This window comes from Ptychodera flava, chromosome 8, assembly GCF_041260155.1.
Source record: "Ptychodera flava strain L36383 chromosome 8, AS_Pfla_20210202, whole genome shotgun sequence".
Lineage (NCBI taxonomy): Eukaryota > Metazoa > Hemichordata > Enteropneusta > Ptychoderidae > Ptychodera > Ptychodera flava.
The window spans coordinates 14,738,365-14,759,017 of NC_091935.1; the positions used below are offsets into that span (position 1 = coordinate 14,738,365).

Genomic DNA, 20,653 nt, shown 5'->3' on the forward strand with positions numbered 1-20,653 from the left:
TTCTCGCCCGATTGGTCGTCACTCTATTGTGATCCCCCCTAACGCTGCGTTGGAGATGATCTAAAAGAGAGAAGCGGGATAATTACAGAGAAAGGACAGGACAAATGGTGAAAAGGAATTCCCAGTGTCTCTCAGCTCCTGAAAGTGGCCGTGACAAAGCGGATCACATCGCAGAAAAATTCCCTGAATGAATAACAGTTGGGGATTATAGAGTTTCGATCGAGATTTTTAACTTTAAATTTAACTGTCTTCACAATCCGATTTGGACGGCTTATGTGCTAGAAAAAAATGCACGATAGATAGATTTCAAGTAAATGTTACGTAAGAGTAAATATGTGTTCAGTGGTAAAAGCCAATATTGTTGCATGTTTTTTCCCACTCTGACACCGTTTGGTTTGTGGTGCATACTTTGTCAACGCTGTCAAAATTGAGCGAAAACAGACTGGCACTATTCGTTCGGTGTGTGCCATGTCATAACCCAAACGCCGGGTCAGTTTCGACGAGTACGCATGTGAAAACCGACTACAACACTTTAATATCGGCAACAATGGGACGGTCGTATTTGGAAGCTTAAGTCAACTCTGATTGCGTAAGTTAAGAATACAGAAGATAACAAGTTAATCAGCAGCAGAAGTATTGCTTAGTTTGGTCACACTGTGTGTATACACGGTAGATAGCTACAGCTACCGACCACTCAAGCCGCTTCTGTGCCTGCAATGTTTACTTAGCAACGCGGTCGCCATGGAGACGGCGTCGACGAGCGGGGCATGTCCAATACTCTAAAGGCGTTTTAACATTTGAATGGAATTTGGCGAAAATGGCGACGACTGTTTAATATTTTCTTTCTTGGGAATATGTACAAGTAAAAACGATCTGTCGTCCTTCGAAGTTTGATTTATGCGTAAGTTGCTCGTCGCTATACCACTATAATAATATGACTTTTCCGCGGGCTAGCTATCTTAAATTCCCGTACCTCTAGATTCATTACCGTGACACAAGACACAACTTGTCAAAACGAGGACAGTGCAATATCATGGGACAGCTTAGAGGATCACATTTTCCCGTCGATTGATAAACATCAGTTCCTGTATAGCTTGAACCGATGGGTATGCGTCATAACTTCGGTTTTATGCATGGACCACGTTTCACGATCACATGATCGAGGTGTTTCGTTAAATTCTACAGTGTGGTTGATAATCAGTTAAAAGGGAAAGATAAATAAATTAAAATTACAGGACCTGTTAAAATATTTTGTGGTCGGAGAGCATGTCTCCTGAAAAAGTTAGGTCGCCCGGGTTTTTATCATCATACAACGAAAGTGTCATTTCATTTTTTCAAATTTCACCACTTTCCAAAAAAGGCGGTAAAAGATTTATGGTACCCGAAAACCGAGATGAATACTTAGTTTATGATGTGGAACTTAACGTTATATTACATTTTGGTGTTTTAGACATAAATTCACTGATTCATCTGTAAAACAATATAATCTCTATTGTTGTGTATTTTTTCACTGGGATTTTACCCGTCAGCGATATCCCAGTGAATAATTTATGCGTGTTATCGAATCAATACCCGATTCCGTTATTCAATTCTTAAGCGAATATATAATTGCGGCTTTCTTCTTGTCCGTTTATGAATTACGTCCGGTCACTCAATGATTGACCAAGGACAAATTTGCAGATTGGAAATTAAATGCCGCGAAAGCGATCGATTTACGCAAGCGCACGAGTTATTACCAATTAAGCTCTGCAACAGTCAAATATTTATTTCATTCGCTCAAGTAAATCAATTTACTGATAATGGAAAGCTATGTAAAATAAACACCGTAAATGTCATATTTCCTATGAACTAATATGATGTTCACTAAAAATACAGTATGACAATGTAAACTTTCCGGAAAAGTGACGTCATCCAAATGACTCGCTCCTCATGTTACGCTGACCTTCAACGATTATCTTAGCCCTATTCGAAACCCTGTCAAATTTGACAGTATTGCTTTGAATTTTGATATCTCTTGCCATTTGCCAATAATACACTGCCATGTTTTGTGCTGTAAAATAAATAGGCCAATTGAATGGCCTTCATGATGTCGGCTTGCGCCCTCCCTTAAAATTGCTCAAACAGAGAGAGTTTTACTCACAAATACGTGTCGTTTAAGTTTGTACATGTGACAGATGAACACTTTGCAAACACAATACAAATACAGTAGATTACATTTCAGAAGATGTTTCGACGAGACACTTCTTTTTGGTTGTGTTCCCACGTGATGTGGGAAACAGACATAACTCGCCACCAAAAGTTATGATTATACAGATTTTTACAACGATATGACGGAATATTGCTATACATATTCCTAAATTTCAACTAGGCTTGAGACAGTCGCTCAATATGGTTGAGATATCATGGCTTTTCCCAATATAAATTCTCAGTACCCTTCAGTCAAAATTATTTTCCCACAATGTCTTACAAACTGTCAAAAATCACACAAAACGGTCATCTGTAGTCTAACATTCAGTAAATACAAAGCTTTTCAACAATTGGCATTTTGTACCAAAATAAGATATAAGATACAAGATATTCTCACGTTAAAGACTGATTTGACTCCATTGTTATTATTGATTGATAGACATCTATGAATAATTACATGTCAAATTTCTCATGTATTTTGACAATGTTCACGAAAATGGGGAATAAATAGAGTTGGCAACCTGCTGAAACTTTAAAAGCAAAACGTTAGTAGTGCAATATTTTGGGTTCGTGGTAACCAATGAATGTCCTAATATTTAACATCAGCCTCTTCCACTCTATGTTTGACACGCATGAAATCTTTCAAGCTCATATGTATTAACCAAACAATATTGACGCAAGTGCATTTGTTTTCACGTCAACTCTCAGCAATACACATTAACATTGATCATGCACTCTCTTACTGTTAATATCTCGAAATGAACTCCGCACAACATCATGATATAGGGCATGCCACTTGGGGGCGCTAGCTTTCTCAGGATCCACACACTAGCCTTGTGCACTTCAAATGACACTCGTTATGTCTTCTCATACATAAAATCACAGATAGTAGATCTCGCTTCTACTGTCTATGATAAAATAGATCATTTATCTTTGAGAGGACTAGCGTTCTTAGGCTTTGCACCCTCACCTATTCCACTCTAAGAGAAGACTATTCCATTGGTCTTCTGATAAATTTATCTGTAATGTGAATTACCGTTTGATGCGTTCGCTTGTCCCATTGGATCTTTAAAAACGATACAAATTCGCAGAGATTATAATCTCGATTTCAGCGAAAGTCCAACATCTTTGAATATCTAAAACACTGAACATTAAGAACCTTCGAAAGCTTTTTCCGAATCGTTTCCACGTATGTTTTTAGCTGTGTCACTGACGTGTTTAGGTATCTCTTAGAAGTTTTCGAAATTATCCTTTTACAATGTGAGATCCAAAGGGATGGGAGTTTACAATTTCCTCATGCGTTACTATGAAAGCACCGTTGTAGTAATTGACGTAAACTATTGCAATATTTGTAAATGTATTACTGTGTCTGTCAGCAAACTTTGAACTGGACTCCACTAGCGAATATACGAAATCTTAAAGATCATCACAATACTGATTTTCATTTGGCATTTCATTGTTTTGGCAAGAACTCTGCAGCTCATTTTCAAATTCTCTTCGATAGGAAATCTTGGAGATAAAATACAGAAATTAAACCACACCGTCTTCAATGGTATTTCCGTAAAATTATAAAAGGATAATATATTAATAATACACTAAAAATTGTATTCACCGTTCAGTGTGCCGTTATTACTTAAAGTACGATTGAGCAACTAGAATACCTGTTTTCGATGAAATATTGGCAAAATTTGTAAATTTTCATACTCAATCGACTCATTCGAAAATTGACAAAGTTACTAAAGCGTTTTCAAAAGTACTTCAATAAAATAACCACAAGTATTCTTTAAAAAACAAATAAAAAAGAACACATAACTTTCCGTAACATCCCTTCTAGAATATTTACACACGTCTTTTGGGATGATCCAATTGAAGCATATGTCACAATTACAGATCTGCGATATGCAAGCCATCATCTTTCCCTCCTCCAGGGGTAGACATCAAAAGCTGTTCGCAAAAATTATGTTTCGCAAGCGGTTCTTTGGCGAACGGACATTTTATTCTCGAGTAAGCGGACGGACAAAAATGTAGGTGAGCGTTTTTTGTCTTCAGGTGACGGGGAAATTTCATCTTTGTGCTCACTGAGCAATACGACAAATGTTCGTTCGTCTCATTGGATTGGAAGAAGACAGTTTTGAGACTGTAAGGAAAGAGGGAGAGCGGAGGGTCTTTCCCCTAGAGTCAGAAGAGGGGAAAACGTTCTGGTGCAAAGGAATATTTTGTAAATTAATCGTATCGGGAGGGCTGTTGCAAACAGCTGTCACTTTGGCCTTCGAAACTCATTTTTTTGCGCCAGGATAAAATGCAGCATATTTCAATAGAAAAACACCCCTGGTTACAATTTCATCAAGTCGGCTGGTTTAGCTGTCCCTGACTCGCCCAACCAAGAGTTGTCTTTGTCGTATTGGATTGACTCAGTTGCGAGGCGGCCTTGGAAGTGAAGGTATTACGTAGCCATAAATTTGACGCGCACAGCTGCAGTATGCACCCTACGTGTAGCCAGTTCCTACACGTTTGAAACCAGTACTGTCGGCAGCATATTGGTCACACATGGTACACCAGTGACGTTAGAGGGCGCAGTTGCAGCAACAGACGAGTCCGCCCAGTCTGGATAAGTGGTGACATCGAATAATGCAACACCCATGATATTGGTGTTCAGCAGAGCCAAAAAGATGGCGATAATTGTCATCGGTGTGCCGGCTTTCACCTGAAATGACAACGAAGTTCAATTACTTTCGATTTTACGCCGGTCATGCGTTTCTTTGAAAAATCTGTAAAAGCAGTTAATATTTTAAAAACAGACGCGTCCAGAAGTATTTATGAAACCGAAAGTAGGCAAGATACCAACTCCTTTGATGTAGAAGCAAATCTTACCATATCCATCACAGACAGGACGCCATACGAAAATGCGATAGCATTCGGCGGCGTTGCTATTGGTAACATGAAAGCGAAAGAGCAAGTTAGGCACGCCGGAAGCATAAGATACAGTGGATTTACGCGAACGGCTTCGCCCTGAAACAGAAAGAAAAAAACTAAAATAAACGAAGGAATTACCGTATGTGAACACGGACGTTAAAAGTAATTTAAGTCCATTAATTTAGAGATTTATTATTCTGTTCAAGAATACATTAGCCAGCAACAAAGATAATTAGGCTGTTTGAATATTTTGTATGACTGAGTATCCTTTGTCAGTAGATGTATGTGCGATCACAATTATTCCTGCCTACATAATAAAATGCACATGCCATAATATTGAAATTCGACCAAATTTCAGCACATCGCCGAACCTTTGATTGTAATCAATTATTTAACCTAATTTAACCTAAGTGGGACAATGAAGAAGTTGTGAGAGACGATGTTTTACGTTTGATCTCAGTCATGTAAGGTACACCACAAAAAACGCTCACATAGAATGAATATTACCACGGCTTTTCTAATAGGGGTTACTAAAGCCCCTGCGTTATTCCCACCGACTGCTGCCGATAGAATTGTCGATGATAACTTCCCCAGAAATGTATATGTCGGTTTGTAAATGCCCGATGCGATGGAAATATTTCGGATTCTTACTAGTTTTCCAAGAACCGGCAGGAATATAGTCGCCGTGGCTGTATTGCTGGTAATTTCTGTAAATATTGCCACCACCAGTACACCAGCCATAGCAACGGCTATCGGCGGTATAGAGGCCAGGCTGGTCATCTGCTCACCTATCCAATCAGTCAAACCAGATGTCTTAGGAAGAAGAAGTAAAAATATGAATCATTAGAAAGTCGATCTTCAGAATTTTCTGTAGTGTTGCTTCTTTTATAGCACTTCTTGTTTCTTGTCGAGAAATTTTTATTTTCCATTTTTCAATCCAACTGTGTCATATATAACAAGAAACACCACATGACTGTCTGACGACATTTCAGTTCCATTCGTGTATCTTCGTATTGACGTTCTCGTGACGAACAGATGTATCATGCCAGGAAACACGATATGCAGATATGAAGTCTACCGTGCACACAGGGGCGGGGTGGCTCAAACGTTTATGTTAATCGGTTTCGAAGAGCAATAAACATCGATATTTTTGTTTGTTTTCAAAATTGTTTATGGAAACCAACAATCATTGAACTGTATTAGCATACCAATTTTCCTTTACAGAGATCCAATTTCAATATCTTGTCTGGTATCTCTTGTTCAAAATTCAAAAACTAGGAGTCTGGTCGTAGTCTTGAGCTTGAAAAAGCTCGAAGCGGGAGCCAGTTATTTAACAAGCATGTACACTACCAAAGGTTTGTGCCAGTGGTCAAATGGTCGACATACGATTTATGCGTCATCACCTTGATTCCATCAGCTAGGGCAAAACTGCCACCAAGTAATATGACAACGCTCCACGGTAGAGTATCGTTGACAGACTTCCAGTCGAGAATGGCCGGTACTGAGCCTGCGCCATCTGAAAAAAGTGACGTTCCGTATAGTTTGAATGTGTCAACTTTAACAAAGCATGTCAGCAATTCATAAAGATTAAACAGATTAACATACGCAAAAATCGTCATCTGTTCGAAGCTTCGTGCCTTGTTGATGAATAAAAACTCTCAGGAACACAGGAATCAAAATTAATTCATAAAATTGATATTACCTCTACAACAGAAAATGTTTGGCTTCCTACTGGGAAACACGAACAAAGATACAGCCACCATCATCGCAGCGGTAGCGTCTGTCACATACCTGTATTAATAGAAGTAAAGACAAGTTTTTCAAATGGTAAACTTATCGAAATTTTTATGAAAGGGAAGTCTTTCTTCTTTCTGTGCTGTAAATATAAATTGACATAAGCGAAAGTACCAGTACTCGTTGATGCTGTTGATGATGCAAAAATTTGCATATGCCAACACACTCTCAATTGTTTTCTATTAAGTTCATAAGGTCAATGAAGAACTAAAGAAATCATCAGGTTGTCTATTGAAACAATGTATACACTAGGCAAAATGCTTGATATACGACAATATACACACATATTATACTGATTCTGTACATTTCTCAAATACGTTAAGGGTACACGTATGTATACAAAATAAAAGATACATTCAAGTACAGTACACACTCGGTCCGCAAAGATCTGCGTTGCGTATACTCTTGGTCCGCATAGACATACGTCCATCAACATATTGATATGTTCCATACACATAGATATACGTAAGCTTATACCAATAATGTGGTGTTCCATATACGTCAATATACGTAAATAAACTTGAACGTGTACCACAAGACAAAATACTTAATGTACGTTCAGGTATATTACCGTATGTGGTCTTATATCAAGCATATTATCTTGTGGCACACACTGCAAACACTGAGAGTGCAATCGTAAGTGTAGTCGCTTACTAGAGTAGCGACACTACAAGGGGCTTTGTGTCCTCCATGGCTACGAGACACGGACTCTGAAGCGACGTGAACTTTTAGTCTCTTTCCGCGAAAAAATTGTGCGACACACTTTCACACAAAAATTTTGATCAATATGTGTTTGAAAATCGATAAAAAATTTGCATAATTCATCTTTACCATTTCTTTTCATGTAGTTTACTTTTGATTCACTCTCCTCCGTCATATCATGTTAGACGGAAAACATGGCTGAATGGCGACCTCTCAATTAACATAGAGTAAACGGAATACGGACTCACCCTTCTTCAAAATACTGCCCCCAACCGGGAACAAATCCGGGATCTCTGGTGAGCCACAGTAGAGCTAAAATCCCAAAGTGACACGAAACAGCAATTTCCGCCCATCTAGAAGAAAGGTATGAGAGAGAGAGAGAGAGAGAGAGAGAGAGAGAGGTGGTTAAGGTACTGGTCTCACTGGATGGTGAGTTCGAGTCTGTAGTACCCTTGAGCAATGTACTTTACTTCCCATTGCTTCCTTGGATAATGGGTACCATATCCTGTAATTAGGCGTGCCCGTTGGATGATGGATTTAATCGAAAAAAGATAGGGGAGAGACATATTTTATCAGCCTGAGGCTGGCTGTCTTTCGTATCTCACATGTTTAATTTACACCGTCTGGGTGCATTCAGCCTCTGGGAGTTCGATGTCGTACAGGTCAATGACTTACGTAGGTACATAAATCTGTATACATGTCTTTTCACAACTTCAAACATACACGTTGGTTTGTAGCTTTCACTTATCCCTTCGGATTCTATAACATAAGATAATCGCTAAATTCGTTAAATAGTCGCCTCAGCAATGGAAACATTTACTGTAAGTCTGGGATTTCCCGGAAACACCAAAACTTACGATGTTGGTCCAAGTTCGTCATACTGTTCTCGGAAAATTCGTTTCACAGACTCCGACTTATCTTTGCAGTCATCTTTTTCTAATCTCTCTCGGGATCCACAGATACCTTTGAAGCAACTAGTAATGTCATTCCTTCGAAACAAAAACATGAAAAGTTTTGACATTATATTTTACAGATTGATCGTTGTATCATGAACTTTTCTATCGTCGACTAGCAGCGAAAATGAGAAGTCTTTAACACAATGTCGTGCTGCAAGTATTAGTAAAGGGACTCAATTAGATCACGTTTCAGTCCTTTTGCCACTTCTTGTAAATCATATTCACAGCTGTGGTGCCTGCCAGCTCTTTGATAGATGTGTTTGTCTAGGCCTCTAGTTGATTTTTGACGATTTTTTTTCGTGATGGACTTTTAAACGCTACCGGACTATTTGTATCTAAAAAGAAATAAACTGTGTGATGAACTGGTGAACTTAGAACTTACTTCAAGTCCAAGTACATGAAGTCAAGGAGAAACCAGCACGTGAACAAGGTGATAACCATGCCGGGGAATGCATAACCGAACCAAGTTCCGAAATTCACGCCAGCTTCACGACCGTACAAACTTGAACAAGACAACAGACAATGCAGTCGCGTTACATACGGACTGAGCACGTATTTAAGTTAGTCGCGTTTCGAAAGTGAAAGATTTTTAGACTTTTGCCCAAACTTTCCTTTAGATATCTTTCGATAAATCTCTTTCGAAATCGAGAATAAAAATCTTGGGTCACCGTGCGAACTTTGGTACTAGAGAGACAAAAATTACCCAAAATTTAACTGATATTTGAAAATCAAAATGGCCGCCATCCCTGTGTTCACTGTATGTAGAAAAAATAAAATTTTCGATTTTCGAAAAACTAAGCCTGTAAAAAGTTCTCTTTTACAAAGAGCTTTAAAATGAACCCCCACATGTGGTACATCAGAAAAGAATTGTAAAAGTTTTCGACTGAGTCAGAATATCTGTCCCCGAGGCGCGTTCTACCTTGAGACACTTTAATTACGTTGATATAACATTGATGATGGTACAATTTTGTTTGATTGGGTTCAATGTGAAATACACCACTCACAAAATGTTTTCCGATGAGCAGAGTGGAGCATATGGAGTTAAGCATCAAATTTCACAAAGGAAACATGAATCTTTGTTAGATGTGAAATATTTAATCAAGCGATGGTAAAAGGCTGGAGTAACTCTCTCCAACAAATTTTTAAGAGCCATGTGTATGTGTGTTTATGATTGTAATTTTTTATGACAACATTTCATGAACTATATGTGTGAGACAAAAACGTTTGTTGTCGTTTAAACTTCAACGCTGTACCGTTCCTTTGTTTAACTAAAGTATCGCTGTAACATATATTCAAGTGTTTGCTGATCATATATTCAAGTATACCTTTCAACTTGACCAGCGAGGACAAGATTCGGATTTGTCCCGGTGAGTGTGCCGGTACCGCCGATGTTAGCAGCGTATGCCACGCACAGAAATATCCCTTTTTGTAAATTTTCGTCTCGTTTCTTCGTTTCCTGTTTATGAAGATCGTTTGCATCGTCCTCTCCCGTGTAGTTTTCTGTGACTTCAGCGAGACCACCTGCCTCGCCACCCGGACTGACGCAGAAGAAAATGAATAAAAACCTTGACTCGGTAAACTTTTGTTTTAAGTGAATTTAATACGAGATCATGAATAATATAAATGTGTTTATGTAGTTACCTTTGTGAACCTTGTAACTAAAACGACAGAAAAAAGTATTGATAGTCAAAGTCTCAGTTTTGGTGAAATTGAATATATTAATTAAATTTCTACCCATTTTGGATTTCACGTTTTTTCAAGTTCGAGTCTTATCACCAAACGCAAAGGTTGAAAATTTGCAGATAGGAGAATGGAAAATGCAAAGGTTGAAAATTTGCAGATAGGAGAATGGAAAATTGATATTTGACAAGATTCACGATTTACAATTGTCTCTAGTAAAGCGTGCACGGAAATTTAACGAAACGTTATGATCTATTGTTTAAGTCACATAGCTGTCGTTGTCACTGTGCTTAGGCTGCATTCACAAATACTTGGGGAGGGGCGATGGAGGAATCACTATTGAAATCTTAGTTTCTTTTAGACCCTCCTCAATACCTTCAAAAACATTTACAATCCCCCTCTATATGATCAAAACTGTTTAATTCCCCCTATTATCATATGGCTAATTTTGATATCTTTATTTTGTATTTTTGCTCTAACTTTGTGAAGAGAGCCCCGCAGAGCAGTCTGGGTAATCGAGACAACCTATCACAGTGCTTCTATTAAAATGCTATCAAAGGAAACGAGAACTGGTTGCCGTTGCAGAGACCAAAGGTCGCTGCGGGTCATCGGGGAGGGGGGCTCGACATGGGTGATGTGGCCCCGAAAGTGCTCTAAGGGAGGCCCTGGAGATCTCCACCCTTGAGATTTTATGGGTTCTAGAGGCTATTTTGAGATCTTCCGTGCACTTTCTGAAACTAAGTTATGGATTAGCAGCGGTAAGTTTTTGTGAGTTTTAAAGTAATTTTTAAACTTTCTGATGACTGTCTTAACAGATTATTTCAAATGGCAAGTTTTAGTACGATTTTTGTGCAGTGGAATTTGTAGTATTGACAGTATCATGTTGAAATATTTTAGTATTCAGCTTGCAAACACAGTCTGTGAATGAGTACTGTGCATTTGTATAGTTTACGAATGAATTTCAGTTTTGTTGACAAGTTGAATGTTTAAGCATGCTGCAGTGAGATAGCAATAAACTGTAATTGATACATAAATAGAAATATTGAAAAAAAATTTTTATCAACAGCTGCAGCTTCTGTTTCCTCTCACAAGGTCTAATTGTAGTTTTTCTTATGAAATTCTAGGGTATTCATACTAATTTAGATTTTCTTCAAAATAACAGTCATTAAATGAAATAAAAGGATTCTAGAGTTTGCTTTTAATTGTATTATTAACGTTAGAGCCATTGGGTGGCATAACATTATTATTCATCATTCATTTTTTTATTGAATGGTCTACCAAACTGTGGAATCTGAAAAATGTAAAAAAGGAGAGAACCATACTATTTTCAGACCCCAGGTCTACACTCAAGGCAAAACCTTCCACTGTCTATTACCCTAATAACTTTCAAATTCCCCTTGAATCCCCCCAGTATTTGTGAATGCAGTCTTATATTGACGTCATCACCTTATAACGATACTTTGTTTTGAAAATATATCCATGCACGCAACAAGTTTCAGACTTACGGCGGCATAACTTGAATTTCATTCATTTCAACTTCGTCGAACTTTGTCTCCATTTCGACGTCACCATTTTGAATCATAGGGTTTCTCTCCTCCATATTACCAGCTGACACTTCTTGCGGCCATCTTGCCTTGGGGTCCGAAGATGCCTTCCTAGTTGCCGTTGCTTTTGCAGATTTATTAGTCTGAGTGGCGGATGCAAACGCGAATGTGTTATGAATATGAAAAAAATGGTTAAGAATTAGTGGACATTTTTTCCTACCCGACACTACATTCACGGGGCTTTTTTATCTAATATACAACCTATCAAGAAAACGCAAAAGGGTTTATAGTCAGTGCAGAAAAAGTAAAGAAATCGTATTTATGACAAACCTATGTGAACATTTTCACCGCAATCTTCTCGAACATTTTGCGAACTAAGCATCCTAAACGATGAGATGTCTCCATTTACCATTTGTTGAGCGAGTTTGATGTGCTTGTTATATATTTCTGAACAAAAAGTTCACGGCATGTTGCAAAATCCTAGGTACAAAATCGAAAGGATTCCGCGCGGAACAAGATGAATCGTGCATTGTATCGTTCTCTACGCGCTATGATTGTTGCACAGGCGTTATGTGGACCGGGTAGTTTGTAGCAGTGTAGTTTATGCAGTGAGTTTAATATGCTACGTTCCGACGTTCTGATACGTAGCCTCGTGGTAAGGCTACGTATCAGAACGTCGGGACGTAGCGTAAACCACAGTCACCTGTAGTCTATTCCACTCTGCGTCTATATATGCGCCCCATAGACGTTCTCAGGCATATGTACACACGTCTATGGGGCGCATTTATAGACGCAGAGCGGAATAGACTACAGGTGACTGTGCGTAAACTACATTTTACAAACTACCCGGTCCACATAACGCCTGTGGGTTGTAGCTACATGTACACATTATTCTCAGAATAGGACAGGCTGGGCTATACCATTGTCCTCTTATGATTGAAGTTTTATGTACTGACAGAGCCTCTGACAGGGCTGACTTAAAATACCTGTCCTAGACAACCCTGATTTGTGCGCGTGCGCAACCCACCTTATCATCGTGGTCGCACAGTTGTGTCACCACAGCCTTAGCAACGGGTACCATCATGGCGGTCGTTGCAGTGTTGCTGATCCACATCGATAAAAATGCTGTCGTTACCATGAAGCCAAACATGATCCTGTAATAAAAGATCAGATAAACAAAAATTATCAGACCTGTATATATAGCCATGTCCTTTATCCCATGCAAGTACAGGTCGCATCAATACATTTTAACAATTTTAACCTTTGATCGTTGAGCATGCAGCGTTGCTTGTGATAACTTTAAGTATATGGACATTGGTATAAAGCAGGTAACCTCTGTAACCTGGGGATTATAGACAGCTGTAATTTGGCATGAAGTTTATCAGAGTTTGATTCGCGGGGTGAGGAGAGTCAGTACATATCTGCAATGATGTAATTGGTCTACCAGTAAGGTTAGTGGGCAATGCATTGCCTTTTCAAAGATTGGAGTAAAAGCAACGTCGGGAGGGGGGGGGGGGGGAAATACATTATTTTTTCACAGCCCTCAATTGCATTAGCAAAACTTTTCGGATTCCCTTGTTGTCAAGAAAGATCGACTCTAAGGTAGTATGCTCCTTGAAAGTGAAAGACTTAAACTTTTGCTCAAACTTTCCCAAAGGAATATTTCCACCAATCTCTTTCAAAGTCAAAAATAAAAATAAGGGGTCACCGTGCAAATTATGGTACCAGAGAAACAGATCACCCAATATTTACCGATATTAGAAATACAAAATGGCTGCTATCCCTGTGTTAACTCTGTGGAGAAAAAATATCTCGATTTTAGAAAAACTAAGACCTAAGACGGTGAAAAGTTTTCTGACAACAAGAGCTATAAAATGAATCCCCACAAGTGGTATATCAGAAAAGAATTGTGCGTTCTACAGATTCAAAGACCATCTTGAGTGGATAAAACCGGAGAGGGTTTGGTGCGGAACTATTTTCCTATTTGTGTTGCATGATATTGCCTGTGCATATATGCTTTGAATGCAAAATACATTATCCCCTTCGTCAAAGTGCCATGGGTACACAATTTGTCATACAGGCCTCATTTATTCTCTACGCCAATCCTGCACTATGTGTATATACTCTTCGTTCCCTGAGATACACTATCGTATTGACCTAATAACACACTAAAGGTAGAATGCGCCTCGGAGACATACATTCGAGCTCTTCAACCTTTAGAGTAATTTTCTCATCTACCAATCCTGAGGCTCATTTTGAAGCTTTGGAGAAAATACAATTTTCACCGCCTTGTTTTTGTGAAAATCAAAGATATATTTTTTCCACAGAGTTAAGTCAGGGATGGCAGTCATTTTGATTTTCATTCAAATATTGGCAAATTCAAGGTAATTTGTTTCTTTTGTGCCAAAATTTGCATGATGACCCCTGCTTTTTAATCATGATTTTGAATGAGAATGATTAAAATATTCATAGAGGAAAGCTTCAGCAAAAGTTTAAAGGGACAAAGTCGGCCATATTTCATAAATTTTGTTTGATACGAGATACCATTTATATTGTTTGATATGTTGAAAGATACTGAATGAATGGGTGACCATGCATATATTCAACCCCAGTTTTAGACACGATACATGAAACCAACGCGAGAATGAACTAATGGTCATGACCATTAATTCATTCTCGCGATGGTTTCATTTAATTTGTCTAAAATCGGGGTAGAATATATGCATGGTCACCCATTCATTCAGTATCTTTCAACATATCAAACAATATAAATGGTATCTCGTATCAAACAAAATTCATGAAATACGGCTGACTTTGTCCCTTTTAGTCTTTCACTTTCGAGGTGCATACCACCTTAACTGATAAACGTTAAAGAATTACCATTTCGGTTTCGATCCAACCAATAGCAACACTCGCAGAGCGATTCGTTTGTGCAAGTTCCATCTCTCCACTGCAACAGCCACGATCAAGCCGCCGACGAACAAGACATTGGTGTCTTTGAAATAGTTGCTGCAGGTTGTCTTGGAGTCGAGAATTCCTAGCAAGGGGAAGAGGATGATGGGAAGCAGAGCGGTCACGGCCAAGGGGACGACCTCAAAGATCCAGTAGACGGCCAATATGAGAGCTACATACGCAGCAAGCGCCTCCTGTAAAATCAAATACACTTATTTATGCATCACCCCTTGCATAAAATGTTACACACCTTAGAAATATCGGTGTAATGGTACTTGTGTTTGCGGATGTTTGCGGTTTATTGTTATGATTAGTATTTATAGCGTGTGACCCCGGGTGCAAGTTATCGTTTGATACGGCCGGCGAGCAATGCATGTTTTAAATCACCACATTATTACATTACTAGTGATTGTTTTCCATACCCGTGGACGAAAATAGCACATTGGCATGTTTTTGATTGCGCTTGGAAGTAAATTGCAGAAGTGAAGGTTCTGTAATTTTGTCCCCGAGTGACAATGCACCCATAGTACATCGCTCAGTCTGACATGATCTATCATCATGGGAGATGAACCACGATAGTTTGTTACAGAGAGAAAAAATAATGCCGACATTGCTATATCATCTCGTGACTATGCATGGATACTACCCCGAAGAAGTTGTCAGTATTTTGCGTAGAAAGAAAAATTAACCTCTTTTGTGTCAAGCTGCGTCGGTGTGCGTGGGAGAAGAATACTGCCGGTACAAGTCGTTTGTAAAATATCCGTGATACGTGCTTTCTGAACTTAATTTGAGTGTATGCACATGTCGCTCTTGAAAGGAAGACTGCTAGCCCTCGTCGCAGACAATAACGTTTAACTGACATTTGTTAGCTTTGCCGCTGGACAGACTGGCAAATATATACTGAACTGACATTTGAAATCCTGGACATTTGCATACAAATGTTCCATGCCCAATGGTAATCGATTTCACCGGATGCGGCTCACGTGGAGAAGACGGAATTTTCCATCCTTTAAATAATGCACCATCGCGATGAGAATCCAGCAAAAACGGGTTTTTTAAATACCTCAGAAGGGCACCACCGATTAATTGACATGATATAGTCAATCTCGACGTTTCCATGACAACATACAATTTACTGACCCGGAGTCGCCTTTAAAATGACGTAGATATGTCTGACTACAGTAATAATATACGTGCTCCGTTCCCCTGTCTGTTTACATGGTTTAAAGTGCAGACTTCGTATAAATTTACGATCGACATATACATAGAGAAATAACATCACAGTCCAGTGGACTCCCTGCTTTGCCCCTTTGCCCCTTCCATCCAAACGAAGGATATTTTAAACCTCTCTGAGGATAAGCACATATTGTTATATTTAGGTAGCAGCGACAGTCATCACTTTCATGAACATTCATTTTGCGTACGGCCTCATACCTTAATTGAAGGATAATAGTATAATGTACAGAAAAGACCAAACAAAAGTTAAGATAATATTCTTTATTTGGGAGAAATGATGTATTATAATAATGACAACACTTTCCTGTATATCGGCTTTCGAAATGACCAGAACTGTACCACGTACGTTTCCCTTCAAAACTTAGTCAGCCTATTATTACCATTAATAAGTATCAAGGTTTCTTTGTCACTTTATTGGCCTTTGAGTCACCCACTTTCAAAGTAGTAGTTAGCAGTAACATTCTGAACACTTTCATGTGGACTTTGGTCCTTCTCTATCCTCTCCTAATTCGGTTTGACAATTATGGGTGGTATTGCAGGGCCAAACAAGTATAGTATTTAGCATAAGGCCATTCTTCAGATATCACATGATTATAGAAAGTTGTAATGTTGAGAGCACATAGACGTGCCGGTCAGTTAAAAGGTTAATCTGTCAAGAACACAACCCAGCAGTCGACTGCTAATTTATAGGTGATGTCGTGTCTGACGCAAGCTTTTATTTGCTACTGGCCTAGGCAGGCGTTAGTGCTGCTTCCTGCAATGGCTTATGATTCAATATTAGGTTCCTACTTTAGGACTTCGACATTTTTGTCAGAAACCGAAATATTTGAAACTCGTAGATCGTCGAGGAATAAAAGGGGAAGATGTTTATCATTTAACGTATCACTGCAGGATCTGTAGATATCGAAAGAGCAAGTCAATGATAGTTTTCAAGCCAAATCACTACCAATTATGCAAAACTTGAATCAGGTAGCGACAAGTCAAGTAATTCCAAACAATGCACTAAAATAGGTCTATACCTAATAGCGTTATTTGAATATCAATTAAATTATGATTCCGCGCGGCTTAACATACGAAATACTAGTAAATATCAAAATCCTTATACGCTTCATACCTCTGTGTGATGCATTGAAAATCTGAATGCCTCCTGTCGATATTTGAGATGTTAAAGTTTATAGAATAATATGAGACGGTATCTGCCATTGCACTGAATACTCAGGTATCAATCTTAATATAGGCAATTGTTTCTTTTGACTGAAATACTGCAGAGTTTTGTCAATAAGTATTTTAAATCAATAATTAAAGGGATTAGATAAAAAAAGTTATGAATATAATTCATAATGTAATTCTTATTGCAGAAAAATAGATATCCTGGTGAAATTTCGCCAAAAATAGCCTGCATTGCAAAACGCAGTAATGTTTCACCGTTTTGACCTTGAGATTTCAAGGTCAAAGTGTTGAGTTACCGGCTGAGGATGTTTCGTTGCTATGCGAACACGATTCAAGGAAGTCTCTAGTTCCTGCATCCTAATTTTGACAATAACATATATTCTGAATCCATTCTTTCGCTCACTATTCTCATCAGATATTATCGACAATTTTCTATATTGCCCATTTAAAACTGCTTTAGTTTAAGCTAATGCCTCTCTCAGGGCCCTCAAGAATTGAGCATACGATAAAGACTTTTTAGTACGAGTTGAGTACATGCGGCTAAAACGGACCATAATTGCATAATCCTCCGCGCAGTACATCGTACACACTAATTTCTTCGAATTCCCGAAGTCCCTTGTGCTTTTAGAAATAATATGCCTCTTTAGGCAACCGACATAATGCACGTTCTCTGCAACATGATTTTGTAATCAATGTGAGATTATGTTTATGCTTCAAGTATCAAGAGACATGCCCTGTTACCCCTCTTTACTGCACCACTGCATTTGCTATCTTGATAAATCAATTTAGTAATGGGACTTGTTAGTAAATTTCTATTTCAAATGGCGGTGCTACTCAAGCTTACAATGAAAGCAAAACTGTCTACAAACTTAAAGCAGTTTGTCACAATAATATTTTATGATGACACATAATGGTTGCCTCAGGAGGTAATCGGATTCTCCACCAAGTCTTACATAAACTTATACCTGTCATTCTGGAGCAAGATACGTCAAAGTTATAAGTGCAGTGTGTAATACACAATGTAGGCGTGGGCGGAAGTGAGTATCGTGCCACAATCGCCCTGTGTTTCTCTTTCATAGATAGCTTGTTAAGCATGCCGTCTAGGGCAAACTTGGACAATGGACTAGAATTGCGAGGCACAATTGGAAGTGATATTCACACCTATCCTATAACATTCAAACTCCACTCCCCAATCAGCGTACGTGTCAGGCCAGAATATAGACTTCGATTCAAAGGGCTTGGTTCGATCTCTGACCGAGTCAAAATTAATTTAAACTGTTCAGCGATAAATCACAAAGTTAAGAGGTTTCACAACACAACAATCTTTCAGAGGCATAGATTAACCTGACCAGCGGAGTGATTCGTTCAGAGAGGTATGTTCAAAATGAGTAGGACATCTACGTGACAGGAACGGTGGGAGAACGCAATAAATTAAAACCATTCCGTAACAGCTGTAAACAATTGCGCAAAGAACATTTGACAAAACGTTTTATGGTACACCATATAATACAAAGTACAAATGACTTAACAGCTAATACTCCACATAACTTTTGTATTTGGTAATATGGAACCGCCTTGCCACATGTGAGGTGACGGCGCGGTCATGTTAGCATAAGCCCTTAGAAATAACTATTACATCAGCAACACCAAACTGAATATACCAACTATAGCATTGTATTGAAATTATATATCGATTCAAAAGCATGTGTGGTAGAGTTATTTATAGTTAAACGTGTTGTCATAATTGTTAGACAATTATTGCGAGAATAATTATTTTTGAGTTTCTACTCACTAATTAATTACTCATTAATTAATTGTAGCTCGCGGGTATTTGAGCATTTCAATTAAAAGCTTAAATTGCACCTACAGAAACACACACACTTACTTGTTCAGGTATGTGGAACGGCAAAGGAGCTAGCAATATCGGTGTGATGATGAAAATGGCCGTTTTCTTGAACGACAAGACTGCCTTCAACCGACTTGGGTGCCTTTGCTTTTCTGGGTTTTCACCGTCCATTTTCTAAAATTATATACAAATATCAGGAAACTAGCCGAGTGAACGGTCCATCCGCGAGGCGATCCTTCCGAAAATGATGATTTATGAATGACCGTGACCGTCTGTGACCCTGTACTCGGAGCTTAGCAGACAATCCGCACCGCTGAAAATCATATTCTCACACACGCACGTATACTGGAACACACCATTCTGTTTTGAGGGGTGTGTTGCATTGCACAATTCCCGGCCAACTTCTTCTGAGGGCTTCATGCAGTTCACACGTCTACATGCTTACAGGCGTGGGCGCTAAACACACATTTTCTTGCATGTCCTCATGCGTAAACGGTATGAGATTTCGTGATAATAATCCCCGCGGTAATAATCGATAGTTGCAATTCTAAAGAAGTTCAGAATTGCCAATTTTGGTATTTATGTTAATTTTTCGAAGATTTCTAGCATTATCGACAACTTCACTTGATTCACTATGGCTTGCACAGATAAAATACAAACGAATAAAATAAGACGATCAGAATAATATCACGATGAATAATACCAGTAAAACATTTCTGTCAATGAGCTTTTGCAACAAACTTACCATCATGTTACGATGTCGGTAAAATTATTTTCCAAATGTTTCCTTCCCTGATCTTTGGTATCGTGATGAAAAGAAATGTGACCGTTTCTATTGCATCTCAAGTCTTTCCAGAATTAGACAACATTTCAATGTTATATAGTCTTTTGGAAGGATCTTTTTCTGAAGACATTCAATACGCTAAGATAGCTAACGGATGATTTCCTACATTCCTGAAGTAATATGATGTAGGCCTAAAGTGTTCGGAACACAGATGGTTTGAGTCAACTATACCTACAGGTTCTTGGACTGTAAAAAGGCCTGCCGCCCATTCGTCATGATGTACATTTTGTAAATCAGTCCGTCTCTCTCTTTCCCCATTCACATTTTAGACTGCTATGCTTGCCAAATCTATTTCTAAGTCATGTTTTGACAAACAAGTTCAAAGCTCCCTAAACTGTAAGTTTGAGGTATTTTCCACAATTTTGCTTGTTTGTAGAATATTACCTCTAGTTTTCGTATACGAAAATCATGAAAAATGGCCTGTTTTTTATCTTGTCAACACAGCCTGTATGCGTGTAATGTCCGGTGTTATAGTTGGCAATTTAAATCCGGACTAGAAATCATTTAATGACACTGCATGTAGTCCATAATGCATTGCGTTTTCAAGGTTGATATTTTTTCTTTCAACTCCGGTCTAGGAGAAGAATTCGTAAAATGGACTCATTGTTTTGAACAAATACAATGAAAAATATGATAAAAATTAGTACATCATGACTTTTTTGCATGCAGATGAGAGATATTTCAAGTATTTTACATATTTACAAAACGAAATAAAAATTTTCGTGGCGCTTTTCATGTACGCTGAACACAGTAAGTTTATCTACGATTTTCAAACTCGACTTTCGAATCATTATTCTTGTCGAAAGAGGCCATTTTAAGGTCGGATGCG

The 20,653-nt window shown here is 38.5% G+C and overlaps 1 protein-coding gene across 1 annotated transcript; it reads right to left on the reverse strand.

Moving 5' to 3' along the window:
* Positions 1–1,745: 1,745 nt before the first annotated feature.
* On the reverse strand, positions 1,746–19,320 carry LOC139138578 (Na(+)/citrate cotransporter-like). The gene is made up of 13 exons (XM_070707008.1): positions 19,020–19,320; positions 14,657–14,922; positions 12,804–12,930; positions 11,741–11,919; positions 9,878–10,090; positions 8,935–9,054; positions 8,454–8,585; positions 7,845–7,949; positions 6,803–6,891; positions 6,504–6,616; positions 5,752–5,913; positions 5,059–5,196; positions 1,746–4,891 (listed from the first exon to the last, which is right to left on the reverse strand). Exons 1-13 carry the CDS (start codon positions 19,149–19,151, stop codon positions 4,691–4,693), a joined length of 1,977 nt encoding a protein of 658 aa, XP_070563109.1. The 5' UTR covers positions 19,152–19,320; the 3' UTR covers positions 1,746–4,690.
* Between the last annotated feature and the right edge of the window lie 1,333 nt (positions 19,321–20,653).